The 25,165-nt window shown below is 38.7% G+C and overlaps 1 protein-coding gene across 1 annotated transcript in view; it reads right to left on the bottom strand.

Annotated features, from left to right (window-relative positions):
* ambra1a (autophagy/beclin-1 regulator 1a) overlaps window positions 1-25,165 on the bottom strand; it is a 112,464-nt gene that overhangs the window by 38,538 nt on the left and 48,761 nt on the right. The window contains exons 4-9 of the mRNA XM_028794330.2: window positions 12,296-12,479; window positions 11,826-11,998; window positions 10,786-10,852; window positions 8,784-10,219; window positions 5,660-5,746; window positions 5,008-5,187 (exon numbers count right to left, since the gene is read on the bottom strand). Of these exons, the coding sequence (XP_028650163.1) occupies window positions 5,008-5,187; window positions 5,660-5,746; window positions 8,784-10,219; window positions 10,786-10,852; window positions 11,826-11,998; window positions 12,296-12,479 (2,127 nt within the window). The remainder of the gene's footprint in view (window positions 1-5,007; window positions 5,188-5,659; window positions 5,747-8,783; window positions 10,220-10,785; window positions 10,853-11,825; window positions 11,999-12,295; window positions 12,480-25,165) is intronic.

The raw sequence follows: 25,165 nt of genomic DNA on the forward strand, positions 1-25,165 counted from the left end.
AACATGAACATCAGCACATCATAAATCAGGCTGTCATGATACTTTGTGCGCTCTACACTGTAATTTTCTTACTTTATTCACACAGGTCAGCCTGCAAAACTCCTAGAAATTAGCTGGGTTTTATACTGAGAAATTGTCGGATTTATTTTCCTATGATTCTTGATCTAACTTCGTTTACAGATGTAGGCACTCAGAGAACTTACCAATAAATTCCTGGAATAGGCTGCAAATGTGAACCAGAGCCTAGAGACAGCAAATTAAATGAATGAACGAATGAATGAAGGGAAGGATGTAGACCTGATGGTTTATGTTTGAAAGAAATTCACTTTTTCTAGACAGTAATAGATCTACTGTACTGAAACCCTACTAATGCACTTGGATGAAAATATTAGCTAATAAAGATATTTATGCACTAGTAAATGTTTCACTGGTAAAAATACTTTCTGAAGCAGAAATATACTCTTGTGATTATTCACAGAACATGTCAGAAGAGAAACTGTGCTCAGCATCTTTACTTCTATGCAAATTCTTTAAATGAGTGGTTCTTAAAATTATTTGCATTACTGCAGTAGCTGAAGACTGTTAAGTCATTGCCATGCAAATCAGCTAGGATACTGAGACCAAGACTCCCCTGGTAGAAGGTTTCAAAAGACACATCAGGCGAAGTCAGAATGCTTATGCTGAGAGATGTGGCTAATCTTATCACTTAGCACACATCTGGTAACTGCTCAGTAATGATGCTTATCCAGTCTAGTTTCACATTAAAATTTATAATTATTGACACATGAAAAAAGTTTCCTGTGTGTTTACTGTATAACTTTTAATCCTGTGCCACAAACCATCATGGAGCAGCTAAAAAAAGTCCTTCCACAAAATAAGTTTTCTTTTATTTACTGAATGTAACACAAATTTGTTGCCATCCTCTGGAATGTATAGATATCAACCCTTAATTGCTGTTTCCACTTCTCAAAAAGTGCATAACTCAAGTTCTTTTGGGAAGAGCAAGTTAGTTCCAGAAAAAAAAAAAAGACTTAAGTGTGCAAAAAATTAACTGGGGTGGGCAGGAATCAGAGAAATTAACCTGCAAAAGTAATGTCATGCCTAGTCAAGCTAGGTACAAAAAGCATACAGACAGATACATACAATGCCCTCCATTACTACTTGGAATGGGTGACAAATGTTTCATTACAAGTAAAAAAAATAAACATTCTATATCTTATTTCTGGGTACTTCCACAAACCATTATAGGCTATTTATTGTTATGTGCTCTGCCATCACATGTGAGTTAAGCACAAGCACTGAGACAATTATTTGCTAGATGTTTCTTTTTGGCTGATGTGGCCTTTATGATAAACTACTGAAATGGCTGTAAATTTGCAGTGCTAAATTTAGGCTTTCCTCTGGATTGGCTCTGTACTGAGAGTTAAACGCACTCAAATACAAGAAGACCAGTCAAACGCCATAATGGCAAAAGAAGATTTCAATCTGAACCAGAGCACAGTGATTTGGCAAAATAAATAAATGATTCAATGATTTATATCATCACAAAAAATAAGTTAAACTCTGTTGTAACCTAGTATCAGTGATGATTAGGTCAACTGGAGAAAGCATAACTGAAGACTAGGGTTTTCCTTAAAACTCTCATTTTTTTTTGTATCTGCCACAACAATCATGAACAGCTTCCACAATCCAGAGGTAAGATCTCACAATGTATTCTTCAATTCAGTTTTTGAAAGCATAACTACAAAAACAAAAACAAAACAAGCAACCCTCCTGTGCTCACCATAAAGAGACCTGATTGAAGTTTTGTAAAATGCAAAAAAAAAAGTACCAACAATAGAGGTCTGGAAAATAAAGTATTTTGTACAGAAAGATGAAGAGCAGTCCCTACAAAAACAGATGCCAATGTCAAGGTAATAAAGGAATTAAATAATGATGATCTAAAGTACTGTATACCATATTTCTGCCATACAGTGTAAATCATGTTGGGGTTAAACATCCATAGCTACCTATGGAACCTGGTGCATCATGATTATTGATGAAGTAAGTCACGACTGCATCATCACCATAAATTCAAAAGTGTACAAAACATCTGGGGCCTCAATGTATAGATGGTGCATATGCACAAAAATGTTGTGTACACCAGTTTCGATGCTCATATTGAGATATGTAAAACTAAACTTGGGGTAATGTTACATACATTTTCACGGCTGACTCAAAAAAAATTGCACACACACGTTTTAGCTGTTTTGTAAACGGGAGTCACTCAGCATCAAAGCAGTGCTACTGTTTCTATGTGTTTTTCATTTCTTTTTATATTTGCATCCATGAAGCATGCTTTATCAAATATGCCAAAATTAATTGCATATTGTTTACAAATTTAAAGCACTTGATTGTAATCAATCTGTAGCACTGTAATGGTGCATAGAATGGCATAACTATTACAACTACTATGTCTGCTTTAGCGTTAGAAGAATAAAAAATTGAAGAATTCAAACACAGTGCGTGTTTACAGATCATATTGATTTCCTTTCCCATGATGATGACTGGCTTCTAAGTCTATTTAGATTTCAAACAGCTATCCTCTTGGAGCTGTGCGCTGAATTGGGGACAGCTTTACAAAGGCAGACTTTGAGGAATTGTGTTCTACATGCTCCTTTGCAAGTTCTGTCCACGGTCAGGCTTTTAGCCACAGGAGCTTTTCAATGTGAACTTGCTGACTGATCAAGTATTTCTCAGTCACCAGTGAGTCACGGCATGCCATGTTTATGGGATGGTATTATCTGCTTCTCATCCAGATATAAGATTTCCTTACACTGTGTTGGAATGGGCAAACATTAAAGCACAATTCACAGCAACGTCCGGATTTCCAAATGTAATTGAAGCGATCGATTGCAAGCACGCTGCTATAAAGGCGCCTTCAGAGAATGAATTTGCTTATGTAAATAGAAAGCATTTCCACTCTATTAATGTGAAAATTATCCGTGATGTGAAAATGTGTCTCATTAATGTTGTAGCGAGATACATAAGTGTCTCAACAATAATTGCAACAGCTTGCTGCTCAAACAGTGTGAGCCCTGGAATTCCACTACCTCCACCTGTGGTACTGACACTCCAAGATGGTGGGCTGCAATTCACCTTTTCATGTTAACTTTAATATCTAACGACCTCTTTTTTTATTTTGGACACTGTGAGACTTTCTGAACATGAACTTTTGAGTGCCTGCGCCACACTGTGTCACTCCATCAATTTCCTTTTGTTGCTTATACCACTGCTTAAGCTACCAAATAGTATATTTTTTTCTTGCTTCCACTTCACTGAATATGGCCTTTATTTCACATTGTTGAAATTCTTCATTTTTTTCTTTTTTTGTCATTGTCTTTTAACAAAACACAGAATGGAAGGAGCTATTTATATTGATCTGTTTATTCAAATAGGAGAAATTCTGGGAGGACTTGGGGTGGGGCTGTAGGCTCATGCATGTGCATCAAAATTCACATTGATTGGGATTTATATAAGGTGCGTAGATCTTTATTTATGCAGAGTTTTATGAATCTGAATTTGCATATGCACATTTCTAGTTTTGTCTGACTTTAGTGTACACAAGGCGTTAGACATGAGGCCCCTGGTCTGTCTTGTACAAGAAAACAAATATAGACCTGATGGCTGGTACTTTATCATGAGCAAGATATTATGAAAAAAAACAATACTAGCCCAACCAATTAGTTTATCTTGGAGAAGAAATATAGAAAGTTTTAAATCTAATCACACTGGTATTTCACTCATTGAAATGAATAATTAAGTCACCAGGCCAGATTTCCTTTGATAATTTATGGGAATAGCATCTTCTAATTCAGATTTCTTGGTTTATTCTAGAATTCCAGAAAGAACTGTTGGAATACTTTAAAATCAGTTGATAAACTTTCAAATTGATATTCTGTAGCTCATCCTGAACGTGAACTAAGGAACAACATAAAAGTTACTAAATTACAACAGAAATTCCACTGCTTTTGTACATGATACTAACCTTAGAAAAACTGCATTTATCAGCCACATTTTTAGTATGGTCAGACAGCATTTTCAAGAATGTTAACTAAGATGGAACTAACATGAATAGGGAATGACACATAAATAAAAAAAAAGTCAGCAATCATCTGCAAAAATCTCTTTTAACAATTTTATTATGTAAACAGTGAAATGCTCCAATGCAGTACTGCAGCTTTAATGGCATAATAAGTCAGTAGAATCAAACTCCAGGCTTTCAACAGAAACTCCAGTACACCAGAAGCTGCTGCTGAATTAGCAAACACTAAACAAAGATGAAATCCCTCTTAGTATTAAAATGGTAGTAAAAAAAAAATCATTCACTAACTTACACTTAAAAGTAATGGTATATGTACTCTAAACTCTTCTGAAACTATCACTATCATTGTCTTCTAAAGTTCACTGGCTATGACCACCAAAAATATACTATTTATTGTATAGCTTTCAAAAAATATCTTTTCAAAATAATTTTAAGAAAAAATTAGGTTCTAAAATGGTAAAAAATACTACAGGTACAAGATTCTGACATCAATATTTTCACAGTAACCTCACAGTGTACTTGTTGACTAAGGAGGTTAATTAAGAGGGGAAAAAACCTGTCTCAGTTATATAAAGTTGCTTAATTAAAGCCTAATCAATTAACATAGTATCACCTCCACCACACATATACAGTGGGGGAAAATAATCATTTGATCCCCTGCTGAAGTTTGCTCACTTATAAAGAAATGAGCAGTATCTATGACATGCAATTTAGTTCATAACTTTTACATAATGTGTTTTTTTCTGGATTTTTGGTTGATATTCTGTCTCTCTCCATTAAAATGAAACTACCATAAAAATATTAGACTGTTCATTTCTTTGTAAGTGAGCAAACTTACAAATTCAGCAGGGGATCAAATCGTTATTTCCCCCACTGTACTTTACACAAACAGGTCACTATCACGGAAGCATCAAAGAACTTACTCAAATTCCTCAAAGTCCACTTCATTGTTTTCCACAGATTGATTATTAGTGTTACTGGCAGGACTCTCAGAAGATGGCCGCAGCCTGTTCTGCTGGTAGCGTAGGGAGCGTTGGCGAATGTTGTCACGTCGCGATAGGTACTGGATCATACGTTGGGCATAATAGGCAGCAGGAGAGAGTCTGAAATGAAAAAGTGAAGAAAACATGTAACAGCCATCTATGCAGTAACTGAAGTGGCAATAAGGTGATCAGCCAGGCAGCACATCTTGGAACATTTCAGAAAGTGCTTTACAGGATTCATAAATCCACTTTAATTTTAACTTCATGAAATAAAAAGTATATACAGTATATATATGCCCATATCACATACATATGTGCATATGTAGGCTCAGCTGTATGACAAGCCACAGGTTGACATGAAAATTCACTGGCATTGAACTACTGCCACTCCAACAGGTTCCTTCAGGTTTCAAAAATGAAGTCACCGAGACTACCCCTAATGACAAGATTTATGCGGATCCAAGTATGTCTACTTGGAAAAACTAATAACTAACAACTTGTCAAGGCCCTGAAAGGAAATACAAGGATGAGCAGGACTCAAATAGATGGGCCTAATACTAGAATTCAGTTTCTCATACACATCATGGCTTACCTTGCAGGGTCAGGATAAATGGGGTGGTCACGGGATCCGGGTATGTCATGTCGAGAGAAAGACATGAGTGAAGACTCTAACAGCCTCCTGTAACAGAGCAAAATACATGCTAAACCATTAGACAACACAGGCAAGCCAGCAAGTGATTCTCCAGCATTAGCCCATTTTTCAAAGAGCAATGATGTGAATTGTTATGTCTGATTTCTGCTAAACTTCAGAATAAATAAACACAAACGGTATAAAAAGCTTAACAAGTGCATGCTACTGACAGCAGTAACATCAAACATTTTCACTCACTTGCACAATTTAAAGGATTTCTCAGATATATCAATGATAAACTGTGATACCCAGAATACTACAATAGCAAATGAACAGCAGCTTGCTGGACATCTGTGACATTCACAGTAAATCATTAAAAAGAGAGAGAGAGAGAGAGAAAGAGAGAGAGAGAGAGAGAAAGAGATAAAATAGTGGGGGGTTGTATATATGTGGGAAATTTTTCTGGGAAGACACTGCCACCTACTGGAAACTGAAATCACAAACCATCAAAAAGAGGCAAAATACTTGAAAAACAGAGTAAACTAAACAAAACGTGTGATAATAGTGAAATTAAAATGCACTTGAAGGAAGAACAGATGGGGTAATTGTGGGAGACATTCTGGTCAAGGCTGGCATAGTTTGTCAGAATGACCAATTTCAGCCTACATACTGATGCACACAAAAGGGTAACTCAAGTGCATCATAAAGGAGAAAAATAAAATACAGTGTGCAGATGTGTAGGTCCAGTTTAGTTATTAAACAAGTTTTAACAGGGATGCCAAGACCACATTTATAATAAAATTTAAAACATAAGTAAAATTTCAAAATACACCTCACTTGCTCCCATTATAACAAAAATTAAAACACTGGTAGAATAAGCTCATCCAACCTAGACAAATACACTGCTGAAAATGAAATATTACCATATCCCATGCAACTTAATCAAGCAGAAATCCTACCCAACTATAGACAATAAAAATGAGTATCCAACAAATGTGGCGGCATACAAAGTCATTTTCAAATATGCACCTCAATCTTAGACCACATTTTTAATTTAAATCCATGCATCGTTCAGGGTGAGCGATTGATCAAACTTTTTGAAGTGAGTTAACATGTGCAGTCTAGTATGTTTATGTTCCATGTTTTTTCTTTATGATTGTGTATGTCAATCACTGGATATTTAAATTCCAAAAATTGTAAATATAGCACTTAAAAATGTGCAACATGAGAGGGTGAGTCAAATGAAAAACCTTATTTACTTTCATATAATTTATTGAAGCAAAGGTGAACTACAACTATATCACTTTTCAACATAATCTCCATGGCATTCTATACAAGTCCCCCAGTGCTTAAAAAATTCATGAATTCCTCTAGAAATAAAAAAGGTTGCATGCACAGTCACCCATTGACCATCTATTGCATCTCTTCATTCAATTAAGAAGTCTTTCCGCCCACCGCCTCTTTGAATCGTCCAAAGATGTGGTAATCATGGAGGTGAGGTCTGATGAGAATGGCGGATATGGAAGACAATCAAAGTGCAGGTCCTCAATGGTTGTAACAGTTGAACAGGCAGTATGGGGCGAGAATTGTCATGTTGCAACAAGACACCTTTACTTTGAACTCCATGTTCTTTGGATTTGACTGCAGGTCGAAGGAGAAAGCTCAGTGTGTGCAATCAACTCTGTTGTCACCACTCAGTGCATCTGACCTGGTCAAGGAGAGTCTATCACAGAACTTACACCATTTTGGAACTCCCAACTCACTTGTACACTAGCTAAAGTGACAGACATGCATCACCGTAATGAACCTTCATTTGCTGCTCAAACAGAAGATTGCAGAATGCTGTGACTCCCCTTTGGTTCAAGTTTTCACTGGGGTTGACATTTTTGAACCGCTACTATGGTATCAATTTGTTCATCTGCACCAATGTTGCCAACTTACATGACAATGGTACCATGTTAGAATGTCTATTGCAATTTTAGGGTTTTCATTTGTCTCACTCAAGAATTACTTGTTAGCACATACAAAAATGATTTTCTTTATCCTGGCACTGGAGAATAGCAATATTTTCTTTGTCTATTGAAATGAAAATTTCACTGTACTCTGTACATGAGTATATTACTGAACTTCTACAGCAAAAACATGAAAAATTTTCAAAAGAGGCTAGATTTTTTTTTTAAGTTTTTAATCAGAAACGAATGTCAGAAGCATCACCAAATTAATCATATTTAGAGAAGGTGGCTCCAAAACAGCTGTACTGATTTTAAACATGACTAAGAGGGGCATGCTATCAATAGTACTACTGAGGTCATACAACTGCTACAAATTAATTTGCAATGCAAGCTATGCTAAACGTTCTGAGGTATTTAGCATAGTCACCAGAAAAATGTGTAATTAACAGACAAAGCTAGAAAAAGATAACCTGAAATATTATGGCACTCCTTTTTGGGCTCCCGTGAGTCCCATCAAAAAGCTTAACAAATTCATCCTTATAGATAACAAACAATAATTACACCAATTAAAGGCTCTGCATCTTCTCTCAAATAATTACTGTTACTTTTTTTTTTACTCCTGTTTACCTGCTAAAAAAATGCAATATTACCCATAGTTATCACAAAGCAAAGTATGGACACCTCAAATCCTGAAGTGTAGGACTCAATTAAAAAGTGTAATTTTAAAAAAAATTCAGATCCTCCTAATATAGTTTTCTCCAAACAAGTAAAATGAAACTATAGTAAATGTGCTGAGGCTATTTGGAATGACTCCATTAAAGATTGAAACCACCAGTTCCCAATCACTCGGAACTGAAACCTTATTGCCTTCTAATACAACCACTCGGCAGACCACTTCTCTGACATTCTACAAATTGGCCATGAAGCATTTGAAGAGTCCTTCATCTTGGCTGGAGTTTATAATTAACTGTCTGAAGAACTTTCTAACTATTTATTGTGTCAAGCACAAAGCAATGCAAAGCAAGTCCTGTTTTCTTTTTAAGTCAATCTGTGTTTCATTTTTTCAAGTGTCTTTACTCTGCCATCTTCACCAGCATTTCCTCCCTCATATCTTATCCCCCAGTAGTCCTTACCTCCTCAGAGAATCTTCATCAGAGCTTTCTTCAGGCATTTCTTGGTTTAAGGCCTCTTGTGTTACATTTCCACTACGGCCTGTGGCCGACTGCCCAAACACACGTTCCCACTGCCCAGTTTCTTGATTATACACTAGCCCAACAGTCTGTTCTGCCTGCAGATTGGTAGGACCCGGTCTAGAGAAGTTGCTTTCTCCCCCAGTGACTCCAACATTTCCTTCAAAGCTTCTCCTATCAGCAGATTGTCCCTGTCCCATTAAATTCTCAAATGCCTGATTAGGTGCTTGAAGCGAAGTGTTCTCTTCAGCAGTAGAAGGGGGCTCCTGGCCAGTCCTTTCCCATCGTTGTGTGTCTGGGTTGAAAGTAAGCAAGTTATGGCAGGCCCTGCAGCGGTTCACATGCCCCCTAATCATGCCAGAGTTATTGTCACTACTGTGAGGAGGCTGATAGTGAGAAGGGCCTGGCCGATCAGGATCTATATTATTGTTAAGAAGCTCCTGGGTTTGCTGGGACTGGCTAGATTCACTATTTGCACTATGATCAATGTGCTGCATGTGATCATACTCAATGAAATAGCGGCTCAGGTTACACTGGAGAACATTATGCATGGGCACCTGACCACACTGATTGACCTCTCCTAGAGGATGCTGGCTGCCATGAGCTGTAGGGCCAGTACTGCTGGGACCCTGAAATCCCCGAGCTTCTGTTGCAGACGTGTACACAGGAGACTGAGAGCTGCCCTCCTGCTGCCTCAAAACAGACAGCAGGCTGACTGAAGAGGCACTAGTTCTAGGTGGAGGTACTGATTCTGTGCGAATGTTCAGCATGCTTCCTGTCCAATCAGTACTTGCAAGCCGACTAGAAGTGTCTGTGTTCAATTGCTGGTGCACTAAAGGTGGGCTTGTCATAAGTCCAGTAAGACCCCTACGGCCAGGTGCAGTAGAAAGGTTCCTTAAAGTGTTACCAGCTGAGCTGCTATGCACACTGCTAAAAGCTGAAGGTCTATCACTGTTTCGCTGATCTTGTCGAGGTTCTGTCCGAGCAGAGGAGAAAGTGGAGGCAGCAGGGAGGTCTGCAGAAGCTGAGGCAGGAACCTCCTCATTCGGAAGAGGAGAGGAAGACGATGGACGTACCACAGAGCAGTGGCTACAGAAACAGACCATGCCAAGGTGCTGCACACAGCCTTGGTGTGGGGGCAGGTTCCTAACAGAAGAAGTATAACGGCCACTATCTGAAACAGGCAGATCCACAGGAGTGGGTCCATCATCACTTTGGTTCTGTTCCCCTGCCTGAGTTGCGGAGCTTCTTGAAGACAGCATGTGCAGAAAATTGTGCAAGAGAGGAGTACGACGCACTGGCTGAGAGGGCAGAAAGGAACGTTGGCGATAGTGGGGTATCTCCACACTCTCCATAGGAATCTCTGAATCATCTTCATTCTGAAAACACAGTGGACAAGAACGTAGAACAAATGTTATACAAGGAGTGCAAAGATTAGTTTACGCAACAGATCATTACTTGGGATGAAAATAGCTAATTATAAGACACTGCATTATTTGGGACAACTGTGAAACCTAACACTACAAAACACAATAGAGAGAGAGAGAGAAAAAGGGAGGTTGGGAGCACACATTGATACAGCATGTTGCTGCACCCACAACACGACGAACCACCTCAGGATCCCAGATTAGGACCTGAGCGCAGCCATGCAATGGGTGACACCTCAGCACCACAATAGTTCAAATGGAGTGGAACAATGCAAGGTTTTTTATGGTGGCTTTAATGCCAATCCTGCCACCAACCCCCAAGTTTTCCCTTTAAGTTGAAGGATCTGCTTGCAGGGCTATAGAAGCTAGACAAATACATAAATCTAAAAAACAGAGTAACTACCCATCAGGGCTCTCTGCAATAAAATAAAATAAAAATCTGTAAGGAGTTTAGATGAACAGCATAAAGCTGTCCATGGCAAACAAAACAAGCTACTGTTAAATGTCAAGTTATTTACCTGCTGGTTAGAAGGGTTGACAATGGCTGTAAGCAGACTATGTCCAAGTGGATCAAACCTTACCAACCTGAAAGACAAAAATGAAAAATTATTAGCCCTGTACTTTGTAAACATTGAGTCTGAAGGGATATAATTCATAACACATTAGTGTGTCCACATCTGTAGTACTGTGTGCAACTCTTGTCACACCACTAACAAGAAGTACATAACAGCACTTAAAGGTGTGCAGAGGAGAGCAACTAACTGCTCATCATACGCCAAGAGATTTAGAGAATTAAACTTGTCAAGTCTTGAGCAGAGAAGACTGTGTGGGGACCTAATTCAGGTCTTCAAAATTCTCAAAGGCATTGATACAGCATGATTCCTTCAACTTCATGTTGAATCACATACTCCAGGACACCAGTGGAAGTTAATGGGAAGTACATTTAGGACTGAAGCCTGGACATACTTCTTTAAGCTAAGAATGTAGGGAATCTGCAGCAAACTGAGCAATGTAGTTGAAGCAGAAACCTTGACTAGCAGCTTACATGTGAGGTAAACAAAAATATCTTAATGGACTGAATGGTTTCCTCTCATTTGTCAATTTTTTTATGTTCTTATGTCTCAGAAGTTCAGCAAGCAGACTTATGAAATGAACAGGATTTAGTCAAAGAGCAATTCTCCAGTCGAACACATGAGGCCACCATATTTCTCATCACAGGCAAAAGCCAGGACAGTACACATTTGTTCGACACACCAAAATCAGGTCTTCCAAAATAACTCTGCTTCCTTATTTACATGCTGACAACCAAAATAAGCCTGCCTGAAGGTTAAAAAAAACACAAATGCTGCTGCCGTTACAGCTGGCTGGAAACCTTTATTCCAACTATATGCATATGTCCATCTGTAACATTAATTCACTAACACCCACACAATCATCCATAGCTCCAAACTATACTGCGTTCTTACTAAGCATACTACACATACTTGGAAAGTTAACTCATAACCACTGTTGACAGAATATATACGATTGCTGAAGTAAAATTCTACTGTATTCTTACCTCACACGCTCCATGTCACTTGCAGTTTTCACCACTGCAAAAGGCTCTCTGCGACTCCAGTCCCAGAAATGAATTTCATTGTTTGTTGCAATCAAAAGCAGCTGTGCAGTGGGATGGAAGGCCAATGATGCAATGGCCACATTGCTTTCAGTGAACCAGCTCTCACTGCCTCCCTAATAAAAAAAAGCAGTTCAGTTATAAGTTTAAAGAGATTCAGCAACTCTTCTTTTATCTACACACATCTGCTCTAAAGACTGGCATTACCCTAGCACCTCCACAGATGTAACTGGTCCACTCCTGACAGAAACAAGAGATGTACATAATACAGTAAGTACAAACTTCTAAATGTTTATAGAAAAATCTCAGCATAACATCTGATGAATAACAATGTCATAATTAAAACAGGACTTGATTTCAACAGTCTCAAAATAAATCACCATTGCTCTTGCAATATGAATTGTAGTACTTACATGCAAATCCCAGATGCGAACTTCCCCATCCAGACATCCAGACGCCACAAGACCTGGAATCGTGGGATGGAAGGTCACACACCAGGGTGTGCGTCGATGGCCTACCAAGGAGTGGATGCACTTGCCAGTCTTAACTTCAGTGATGTAGATGTTGTGATTGACATGTGTGGATGCCAGCAGGGCTCTAGAGAGAAAGATATGCACAATTAAGAATGACAGAGCAAGCTCAGTAAGTAGGATGATTAATACAACTTTAGAGGTGAGTACAAGCACACGTAAGTTGTCTGAAAGAACAGAAACTTTTCACTGTGTTCTTATTTTTTTTCTCTGTGGCTCAAATACACTGAATACACTGTGCATGCGTATATTCTGATGTTGTTGTGAAGGTGCAAAAAGAAAAAAAAAAAAAAAAAGAAAATGGTATGTGAGACCTTTAAAATGTATTGCATCGTTATAATGGGGAAGATGCAACACTTGAATTTCAAACATCGAAGCACGCACATTGATCCTGTAGGACCTGCAAAGTGGCTTGCTGTCACATATTCATAGTAAACAGAGACTCCGACGTCACATTCCAACTTGAACACACTGCGCCATCTGACTTTTTGCTGGTATTGCAATTTACACACGTTTCGCGTTACTTTCTGAACAGTAAGGTCACCGAACACATATACTCTGATTTTATATTTATTTTTGACATTTCCTGATGGAGACTATGTATCATCTACCCATTTCAAAGCTTTGAAAGTGTATTTTTCCAAGGAATTCTTACCTAGTTTATTTTTTTGAAATACTGTCGAAGTCACTACTTGAACTGTGTTAATAAAAACAATAGCAGAAATAGAGATGAAAGTTTTTCCATGTATATTGTGCATTTCTATAAGCACAACATTTAAATACTGATAGTCTGTTATAGAAGCATCTCAGATAATTCACTTCATAAATAACATGCACAATGTGGACACCTCCCTGTGAGCTTAAAGTGGGAAGATGTAATTTAACAACACATATAGGAATAATCGTATTTTGGCAATTGAGAGTACTTACTGACCACTTCTAATATTCAGCTATTAAAACAACATCTGAAGTTATGTAAACCTAGTCATTACACACAAGGGGAGAACGGTGACCGGAAAGAAGCGCATGGGAAATAACCGCACATGGAAAAATGCGCACACGGGAAAAACCGCACGTGGATAAATGCGCTCATGGAAAAATGTGCATACGGCAAATGCGCATATGCAAAGAAGAAAAAAAAATTATATATCGCAATAAACGAAATTGTATAATTGTTCACTAAATGTATTTATAAGCTTGTATGTTTTAATTTGTGCTAATTGGGGTAGTGGGCTGTTGGATGGTCCATAAAATAAAATAGTCATTAATCCCTTTATTACTGTCATTGTTGTGCATAAATTACCATTTCTAGGAAATTATTATTCTTTACAATAGTTTTCAGAATTTCTATTATACTTTCTTATTCTACAGGTAGGCAAATTAGGGTTTTATAGTTTTGATTACGGCAAGTAAGTAAAGGTTGTCCTATAAATAGGCCACACAGAGTTTTCTTTAATCTTCCCTAACTTTCGAGCAAGGCAAGTCGACATTTTTTTTTTTTTTTTTTTTGAATAAGCGAGATGGAATTTTCGACCAGTCAGAAACGCAAGCAAATTCTCGGTTACAAGGGATCTGAATATCTGCGTTTTTGCACAACAAATGGAATAGATACTTGGAGGTGCCGTGAGAATCGATGAACAAAGTGCCATTCCTTAATGAAAACGAAGAACAGAGACATTGTACAAGAGCAAACCAGTCATTGTTTTATTATTATAAAAAATGTCTAGCAGTATAGGTGGAGTATCTTTTATATTTGTAATAGTTGTATGTCGCCACCGTGTGCTTTTTTCTGCATGCTCACTTTACCATATGCGTATTCTTCCATGTGCGGTTTTTCCCGTGTGTAGTTTTTTCCGTGTGCGCATTTTTCAGTGTATGGTTATTTCCCGTGCGCTTATATGACTGGGCGCTTTTTTCTGGGATTCAGGGAGAACATGCAAACTCCAAATAGACACCGACCAGACTAGAAATCAAACCTGAGGTCATGACACTGTGTAGTAATAATACATTTAGTTTATGTAGCGCCTTTTAAACACTCAAAGCACTTTACAAATAGCCAAAGGAATACAAAAAAATAAAAGCAAACATGACAATAACACAGAATACAAACTATTATCAAACATTAATATTTGAAAGTCAAAATTAAAAATCAGTTTAAGAAACAGAAAAAAAGAAAAAGGCTATGAACAAATAAGTTTTGAACAATTACATGCAGGGATATAAATGGAGATGTTCCAATCACCCACAGTGCAGGGTTCCCACTCTTTTTAAGGAATCATTTTCCAGGACATTTCCAGGAGCTTTTTCCGGAAATTCATGACAGGATCTGGTCATACAGTCATACACTTTAGTCGCAGGCTTAACGCCATTTTAATTTCTCTTTGATTATGCAGGGACTTAGTGTCACCAATATGCTAAATTACATAAAGGCAACACCAATTAATGCACTGATGTATAATGGAGTTGTTTGACCTCTTTTTGTTACACACTGTTTTAAACTGCAAAACTCTTTTAAAGAAATAAATGCCTCTTGGATTGTGGAAAACTATCCAAACACTGACATATACTGAGCAATTCCATAATGTTCAGTATAGAGCTGTTGATGACACCATGAAATAGGCTACCATAGTGACCTAATTTCAGTAAAAGTTACTTGCATATTACATATTATGTCATTGTTTGTATCAAATAAATTTATGTACAATGTTTGTATTAAACAAAACTGCATAAAGCTAATTTATTGCCTATATCATGTGTATGATGCCTATAACACTAATATATGCAACAATTGGCACGCGACAAAACAAAGTCAGAGTTAACTTTCAACTGGTAGCTTTACTGGGAATACAGCAGCTGTAGAATTTGCATAAGTCAACGACAAAGATTATAATAAAAAACTTATCCTTGTGGGAAAAGAAGCAAAATATATCCATTTTAAATCATGACAGCCTTGCCATCAATTCCTGAGTTGAAAACTTGGTTAAACTAGAAAGAATACTAGGAACAAAGGACAAAAGCCTGAACTCCAGTATATTGGGAAAAAAAAACAATCTATAAGTCACTGTAGTGTAACCTATGAAAAAGGCATCTGGTGTAGGCCTAGGTTTAGAAACAATGCTGGTGTTGCTCCTTGAGGTCTGATAAAACTGCATCCAGACTGATGACCTCTTTCTTTTTTTCTTTTTTGTTTTCAGCAACACTTTTACGATAGGCATTAGATTTTGTGAGCAGTGTAAAGTCCTGTTTTCTCTCAGCCTTCTCTGCCATTGCATCTGCTTCTTCTTGCATTGCCTCAATGCTAGTGATTATTTTCTGTCTCTTTGCTGCCACTTTTGTGATTTCAGATCTCTTCTCTTTGCTTGTCATTTTCAGTTTCCTTTTTCTTGTTTTTTTCATCATCAAGGTATTGGACATATCGCATCCTGGCATTTCTGCAATGCTGCAAGAGGGGCTTTGGCAATACTCCATCAAATGAGCCACCAGTGAAAGAATCATTTATAAATATAATTGCCTATACATGTCTCAGTAGGTGGAGACATTGCGCAGCAGAGGCCACAACCTAGCTCAGCTGTCATCATATCTAGACTTACGAACAGCAAGCTGTTTCAAACAGAAAAATTAAAAAGCAAAAACAGAAATAAAATTCCAGGACAAGAAAGATTATTTCCAGGACATTTGGCCATTTCGATCAGTTTCCAGGTCATTTCAATGACTGGAAAATAACCCTCAAAATTTTCAGGTTTTCCAGGACGCGTGGGAACCCTGACAGTGATAATGAACAAAGAATAGAATAAGAGCGGATTTCATTATTAGTTTCACGGTCAAGCGCTGGATAACTTCAACCATTTTGCTATCTACAGTGATCCCTCACTATATTGCGCTTCGCCTTTCGCGGCTTCACTCCATCGCCGATTTTATATGTAAGCATATTTAAATATATATCGCGGATTTTTCGCTGCTTCGCGGGTTTCTGCGGACAATGGGTCTTTTAATTTCTGGTACATGCTTCCTCAGTTGGTTTGCCCAGTTGATTTCATACAAGGGACGCTATTGGCAGATGGCTGAGAAGCTACCCAACTTACTTTCTCTCTCTCTCTCTCTTGCGCTGACGTAGGGGGGTGTGAGCAGGGGGGCTGTTCGCACACCTAGACGATAGGGACGTTGCTACCTTCTGTGTGCAGCTGCTTCCTGAAGGACATGCTACGCATGCTTCGCATACTTAAAAGCTCAAAGGGCACGTATTGATTTTTGACTTTGTTTTTCTCTGGCTCTCTCTCTCTGCTCCTGACGGAGGGGGTGTGAGCTGCCGCCTTCAACAGCTTTGTGCCGCGGTGCTTCGCATACTTAAAAGCAAACAGCCCTATTGATTTGTTTGCTTTCCTCTGTCTTTCTGACAGACTCTGCTCCTGACGGGCACTCCTTTGAAGAGGAAAATATGTTTGCATTCTTTTAATTGTGAGACGGAACTGTCATCTCTGTCTTGTCATGGAGCACAGTTTAAACTTTTGAAAAAGAGACAAATGTTTGTTTGCAGTGTTTGAATAACGTTCCTGTCTCTCTACAACCTCCTGTGTTTCTGCGCAAATCTGTGACCCAAGCATGACAATATAAAAATAACCATATAAACACATGGTTTCTACTTCGCGGATTTTCTTATTTCGCGGGTGGCTCTGGAACGCAACCCCCGCGATGGAGGAGGGATTACTGTAATTCAGATTTAACAATCCCAGCCTGACCTCAAGGGCCTCTGCAAAGCAAACATGAAAGTCACATTAGAGATGTAAACTCTTTTTTTTCCTTTTTTTTTTTTTTGCACGACATACCAAAATTGCAGTCTGCCATGAATAAGTTTGTTCTAGTGCTTTACTTGTATTGAATTGTATGTTAAGCACAACAATGTTAGACAAAGTTTATTGCACACAGATTTAATGAGCGAGTTTATTTCAATAGAGCACATTTGATTCATTATTCTGGTTAAAATAAACTCTGACCGGAATGGCAGAATTCAGAATTAACAGTGCTAATGAGCTCACAAGCACAGCACATCATGATCCCCTGTGAAAAACTTTAATATAATTAGAATGCTGCAGTATTGTAAAGATTATTGTAGTCCATCTATATGCTATCGATGAAGCTCTGTGAAATGGCATCACCCAGGTTAAAACATTAGTATTAATAACCTGACTAATATTAAATATATATGTGTAACATTGGCTCAATTGATAAGACTGACTGTACGCTACGTATCTGCTTCCTCTGTCAAAGAAAAGGTACTGTAAACAAATCTAATATATAAAGCAGAATCGATGTACAGTTAGGTCCATAAATATTTGGACAGAGACAACTTTTTTCTAATTTTGGTTCTGTACATTACCACAATGAATTTTAAATAAAACAACTCAGATGCAGTTGAAGTGCAGACTTTCAGCTTTAATTCAGTGGGGTGAACAAAACGATTGCATAAAAATGTGAAGCAACTAAAGCATTTTTTGAACACAATCCCTTCATTTCAGGGGCTCAAAAGTAATCGGACAAATTAAATAACTGGAAATAAAATGTTCATTTCTAATACTTGGTTGAAAACCCTTTGCTGGCAATGACAGCCTGAAGTCTTGAACTCATGGACATCACCAGATGCTGGGTTTCCTCCTTTTTAATGCTCTGCCAGACCTTTGCTGAAGTGGCTTTCAGTTGCTGTTTGTTTGTGGGCCTTTCTGTCTGAAGTTTAATCTTCAACAAGTAAAATGCATGCTCAATTGGGTTAAGATCAGGTGACTGACTTGGCCATTCAAGAATTTTTCACTTTTTTGCTTTAATAAACTCCTGGGTTGCTTTGGCTGTATGTTTTGGGTCATTGTCCATCTGTATCATGAAACGCCGCCCAATCAATTTGACTGCATTTAGCTGGATTTGAGCAGACAGTGGGTCTCTGAACACCTCAGAATTCATTCGGCTGCTTCTGTCCTGTGTCACATCATCAATAAACACTAGTGTCCCAGTGCCACTGGCAGCCATGCACGGCCACGCCATCACACTGCCTCCACCGTGTTTTACAGGTGATTATGGTATGCTTTGGATAATGAGCTGTTCCATGCCTTCTCCATACTTTTTTCTTGCCATCATTCTGGTAGAGGTTGATCTTGGTTTCATCTGTCCAAAGAATGTTTTTCCAGAACTGTGCTGGCTTTTTTAGATGTTCTTTAGCAAAGTCCAATCTAGCCTTTTTATTGTTGAGGCTTAAATACCCTCTGTATTTACTTTCATGCAGTCTTCTCTTTATGGTAGACTTGGATATCCATATGCCTACCCCCTGGAGAGTGTTGTACACTTGGTTGGCTGTTGTGAAGGGGTTTCTCTTCACCATGGAAATGATTCTGCGATCATCCACCACTGTTGTCTTCCGTGGACGTCCAGGTCTTTTTGCGTTGCTGAGTTCACCAGTGCTTGCTTTCTTTCTCAGGATGTACCAAACTGTAGATTTTGCCACTCGTAATATTGCAGCCATTTCTCGGATGAGTTTTTTCTGTTTTCACAGCTTAAGGATGGCTTCTTTCACCTGCATGGAGAGCTCCTTTGACCGTATGTTGTCTGTTCACAGCAAAATCTTCCACATGCAAGCACCACACCTCAAATCAACTCCAGGCCTTTTATCTGCTTAATTGATAATGACATAACGACGGATTTGCCCACAACTGCCCATGAAATAGCCTTTGAGTCAACTGTCCAATTACTTTTGAGCCCCTGAAATGAAGGGATTGTGTTAAAAAAATGCTTTAGTTGCCTCACATTTTTATGCAATCGTTTTGTTCACCCCACTGAATTAAAGCTGAAAGTCTGCACTGCAACTGCATCTGAGTTGTTTCATTTAAATTTCAATTTGTGTTAATGTACATAACCAAAATTAGAAAAAAGTTGTCTCTGTCCAAATATTTACGGACTTAACTGTATATGTGTATGTATGTATGTATGTTTGTTTGTCCGCCATACAAATCGGCACCGGGCATCCGATCGCCACCAAACTGGGCATGGGGCTCCTTTGTGACCAGGAGGAGGTCATGGGGTATGTTTGGTTGGAAAAAATGTTTGTGGTGAAGCACAGGGCACTTATTCACTGACAGTTCGGCACATGTCCCCGTACTTATCATTGACAAGATGGCCGCACATTGCAAAAGACGTTAACGGCGGCTCCATCTAGCGGCACTTTGGTCCCAACCAATGTTTCATTAAATTTCCAACCGATTGCAGAAGTGTCCAAGTATCAGAAGGCCGACTGCTTTCATCGCGTGAAAGGGAAATGCCATATGGATGTAAAACGTGAACGACCCAGTGTGCATGACTGGCTTTCCGTATTTGTGGTGCTATTTGCTCGCTTTCCGACTCACAGTACGATTTCAGTCTTAGTCTTTCTGACTTGCTGGTGCTATCTGTTCGCTTTCCGATGTATTGTAAATAACTTACATTCATCTCACTCTGGTGCTTATTCCGTACATAATAACATATAACACATTATAATTGTCCTGCTTTTCCGTAATATATCCATGCCACAAAAAAATAGACAAAGTATTAGAAAGTCCACTTCCGATGCCACAAAAAAGTCTAATTCAAGGCCGTCTCAAACATTTCGCAAGACGTCAAGATGTTTTCATGCCAAGAATTCCGCTGATTCCGAATGATTTACCCTTTGATTTCAAATGTTTGGTCCCTGTACATCGCTCTTTACCAATGTTTCTTTAAATTGCCAAGAGATGGCGGAAGTGTCCAAGTATGAGAAAACCGACTACTTTCATCACGTGAAGGGGAACTGCTGTATGGATGTTAAACGTGAACGACCCAGTGCGCTTGACTGGCTTTCCTTATTTGTGGTGCTATTTGCTCGCTTTCTGACTCACAGTACAATTTCAGTCTTGCTCTTTCTGACTGAATGGTACTATTTGTTCGCTTTCAGACATTTTTAAAATAACGTACATTCATCTCACTCTGGTGCTTATTTCATATGTAATACCATGTAACACATTATAATTGTCCTGCTTTTCACTAATATACCCATTCCAACGAAAAAAACACGTACCATTAGCAACTCCACTTCCGATGCCACAAAAAAGTCTATTTCAAGGCCGTGAAACATTGCGCAAAACGTCAAAATGTTTTCAGACCAACAATTCCGCTGATTCCGAATGATTTACACTTTGATTTCAAACCGCTACACTTTCCTGTTTGTTTCGGTTTTGCTATGTGAATTAATAAGGCTCTAGGGCAATCACTCCAAGTTAAAGGCATCAATTTGGAAAATCCATGCTTTTCACACAGACAACTCTACTTTAGCATGTTCTAGAGTGGGCAATCCTCAGAATTTGTTCATTTTCGCACCACAAGGCAAAACAAAAAATATAGTGTATCCAAAGGCTCTGGAATGACCTCTTATATTACCTATTACAATAAAATGTCAATCAGAAAACTGTGTTCTATTTCTATGTTCTGTTTCTTTCATTTGGGAAATTCACCAGTTATAGATTCCCGAGCAACGCCGGGTACTCCTGCTAGTATGTAATATATGTGCAAAGTAAGGTTACTGAACTGCTGAAATTCCTACCTTCTGTAGCATATAAAGCTAGCAATTTTTTCCAGTCTAAATACTGACTGAATTTGAAGTGTAGAGGTGGTTATTCAATCTTGGCAAATCCTGTGCAGTTTTAAATATTTATTAAATATATTGGCAACTGTAAGCTCGCCTGTACATTATACACAAAAACTAGTGTGGTAAAATGCAAAATTAAAACTAGTTTTGTTTTTGTTTTCTCATTTTCATTTAGTTCTAGTTTTCACACAATTTGTCCTTGTTATTTTAGTTTAGTTAAATAATTATTTTATTTTCATTAACAACATATTTCTCTTTATTTGTCATTAACAGAAATAACACTGTTGAAAAGGCGCTGGTCCGTGGACAGCAGGCTGGGAACCACTACACTAGAAAATTACTTACTGGTATAGGTTCATTTTGCACAGACAGAACTGCAAAAAGCTACTAGGCCCAGAAGATTTGACCTACATGGTAAATCTAAGAACATTCACATCATTAAGGAATCCTCTGTGCAAGTCCTATGTTTTTAGGTGTTGACTTGTCAAGGGGCAAAGAATGACTGTCAGAAAGAATACCTGATGGTCGCCAATACTCTATCCTAAAACAACATTACTTGATATGTTTTCAGATCTGTGCAAAAAATCCATATACAGTGGAACCTTGGTTCACGACCATAATTCGTTCCAAAACTCTGGTCGTAAACCGAAGCAATTTCCCCCATAGGACTGTATGTAAATACAATTAATCCGTTCTAGACCGTACGAACTGTATGTAAATATATATTTTTTTTAATTTTTAAGCACAAATAAAGTTAAGTATACCATAGAATGCACAGCGTAATAGTAAACTAAATGTAAAAACATTGAATAACACTGAGAAAACCTTGAACAACAGAGAAAACTAACACTGCAATAGTTCACGCTATAGTGCTAGGAACCGCTAGCTAAAAACACTTTTTTTTTTTTTAACTCTTTTAGGGCTAATTTTTTTTTTGTTTCTTTGCTCCCAGGGCTGAATATTTTTCCAAAAACTAACATTTTTTAAAAAAGAACACAAAGCAATTGTTTAACATATCAAATCAACAAAAAATATTTACTTTTGACAAATGTTACTGTCTTGCATGTTGTATGAGCCTGCATACTCTATGATTTCACATACATATCACATACATTTTACACAGCAAAGTCTGATCTCGCTCAAAGCAGCCAATTTCAGTCATTGCCACATTGCACTCCTTACAATATGTGTTGCTTTGGTGCCTATTTTTCAATTGTTTGTTGCTGCACTTTCTCACATATATTGTTAGTGTGTACTGTAGAGAGACAAGTCACCCATTTGCCATCGTGCCATGCCACTGCCACCAAGTTTTCTGCCTGCATGAAAACCATATTGTCACCTCTTTTCATCTTCTGAAACTTTATGAACTTTATGTATGGCATTATAGCCTGGCTCACCCCATGGGATTTGCTTCTGTTTATTACAGAAGTGAATAAAACTTTGCAGCAGCACGTACCTAAGCCACCAGGGGACAAAACACGTTTGGACCAATGCTCCCTGAAGTTTTATCACCAGTTCTGTCCCATCTCTATTTGTAATGCCATAGCGCGCTTCATCTCGTCTTTCGTTGTGGGTTTCCACTTTGAAAAACGAGAATGCGATGCAAACGCAGCCCGCGATTCAAAAAAAATCTCTGCCTACCTGTTTGTCTCGTCTGACAGTAGCTGAAAAGCAGCATCAGGAGAGAGCAGCCTGAAGTACAGCAGCTGGTGATCTGTCGTGTCCAATAGCAAGCCATGCCGTCTTGTAAACTCCGGTAGCCAGATCGGCTCTCAACGGATCAATGTCTGTGTATTTATCCCATGCGAACCTTGCCGTAGATGCATCGGCTGCGCGAAGGCACTCAACTGGCAGCAGATCCGCTGGCGCGGCATCGGCTGGTGTCTGATCAGCTGATGCCTGCTTCTCACTCGCTTGCTCGATCTCCTGATCACTGCCAATAAAATCCGATTCTGAAAAATCAAGAGTCCGACTCCGCGATAATGTGCAAAACATCATCTGCTGAGTGTTTTCTTTTCTGCATTTGCTTCGCTCCCTTTTCACATGTCGATGCCATCTTGCCATTGTTTACATTTCGCAACTCACGCACACGCAAGGTTTAGTTGCCGAGTCAACGAGTCTAGCATTCCTCCAAGCACAGAGGGAATGCCTGTGACGTGACAGTGAGATTTGTCGCCATTAACAGCTGATTGTCGCCCCCTATCCCTGGATGTCGACTTTTGTCGACATTCGCCTTCAACCCCTCCTGTCGACAAAAGTCGACATCCGCCCTAAAAGAGTTAATGAGTTTTAAGCACAGGGGAAAAAATGAACATTTGAAAAATCCGTAATTTAATAAACCACCAAGAAAAGTAACACTGCAACAATGCAGGCTACGAACCGATCACTGTAAACAGAACTGAAAACAAAAACAAGCCTTCTCTACCTTATGCATCCCACCCTCTCTCGCTTGCTCACTCTCTCTCTCTCTCTTTTGCAGCCTGGAGCACCTGTGTGTGTGTCTCTGTAGCACGCTCCTGTGTGTGTGAGCGTGTCTCTCTCACGCACACACACTGTCTCTCTCGGCTGCCTGTGTGTGTGCTTCTGTCTCTCCCGTGCTGCCTGTGTGTGTGTGCGCGTCTGTGTCGCGCGCTCTCGCTCGCTGCACAGGAAATGCACAGGGAGAGACTGAACATGTACAAACCGAAAGGGAACCTGGCTTGTTCGTATACCAAGTGTGTGGTCGTGAACCAAGGCAACAGTTTGGCGAACTTTTTGGTCGTAAACTGATTTGTGCGTGTACCGAGACGTTCATGAACCGAGGTTCCACTTTATAGCATCTGAGATAAAGCTTCAATTCCAAAAGAAAGGCTAAAAGAAGAATCTGCTGGATGGAAAATAAAGTCACAAAAACACAATGGATTTTTGCATGCAAAAAAAAAAAGGGGTGAGCTGGAGATCCTGATTTTATTTTTGGGGTCAGGTATCTCCAGACTTACCAGTACAAGAAAATCCCTGCATATGAGACACCATTCAACATGTTGATGCATATTTATGCAAGTCATTAAACTTTTTTGGGGTTCCCCTCTTTTTTGGCCCTGTAGACCTGAAAAGCCCTCGTTTTAGACCATATCTTGTTAATAAATTACACATATGTGATAAAGAGTAAACCAACAGGTGCCTTCGATAAAAATGATCTGAGGTACTCACCCCTTAATACAAGATGAGGGGTCAAAGTTACTCTTTTTCAAAAAACTTTGAACAAATTGTGAAAGGCAAAAAAAAAAAAAAAAAAAAAGGCACGTGGGGTGTCATTTTATGTTATATCAAGGTTACTGATCAAAAATATGGTAATATGTTTCATATTACATTCTTTACCGGTGATCCTAGCTCTTACAGAAGATTAGAAATGACAAATCCCAAACATAAGTATGTGAAGTATCATGTAAGACTATTTTAAGGTCATTAGGTATGAATATTGTGTTCCATCTGATTACTTACTAGGGTTCTAGCCATTAATCAGAGAGTGGAAAAACAACAACTATTACAATCGAGAATCTTTAAACTTTAAACATTTAAAATGAAGCTCATATACAGTAGAACCCCGCAAAGTCACAGTTCAGAGTTTGCGGCCTCAGTCATTCGCGGATATTTCCTTAGAACCTATCTAAATATTGTTAGCGGAAACCACAAATATCCTCTGCAATTTTTTTTTTTTTTTTTTTATGGCAATACTGTACTGTAGAGAGAACAGGAAGCAACTGTAGAGGAAAACGCAGCTTGGGATGGTGAAAGTAGCCAACAGAATTTGAAACTGCAACTCCCAGCATTCCCTGCAGTGGCTCCAATTGGTCTTCTGCTGAGGGTGCTGGGGCTACTGGGGTCAAAGGATGTCAGCGCGGCTTTTAAAAAGGGAGCTGGTGACCAAAAGCAAAAAAAAAAGTTTTTGTAATTTGTGTTTCAAGTTCCTGTCGGTCTGCCTTCTGTTGGGTTACCTGCACTTATTCGTTTTGTCCTGGATCATTTCTAGATTGGCATCTGAATTGTCTGCCGTCTGCCTGTGTACACGAGGACTGTAAGTGAATTCATGGCCATCCTGCAAAGAAAGGGGTGCTCCTGAACCCGTCTTCACCATTTCA

The sequence above is a fragment of the Erpetoichthys calabaricus genome, chromosome 2 (genome assembly GCF_900747795.2).
Source record: "Erpetoichthys calabaricus chromosome 2, fErpCal1.3, whole genome shotgun sequence".
NCBI classification, from domain to species: Eukaryota; Metazoa; Chordata; class Cladistia; order Polypteriformes; family Polypteridae; genus Erpetoichthys; species Erpetoichthys calabaricus.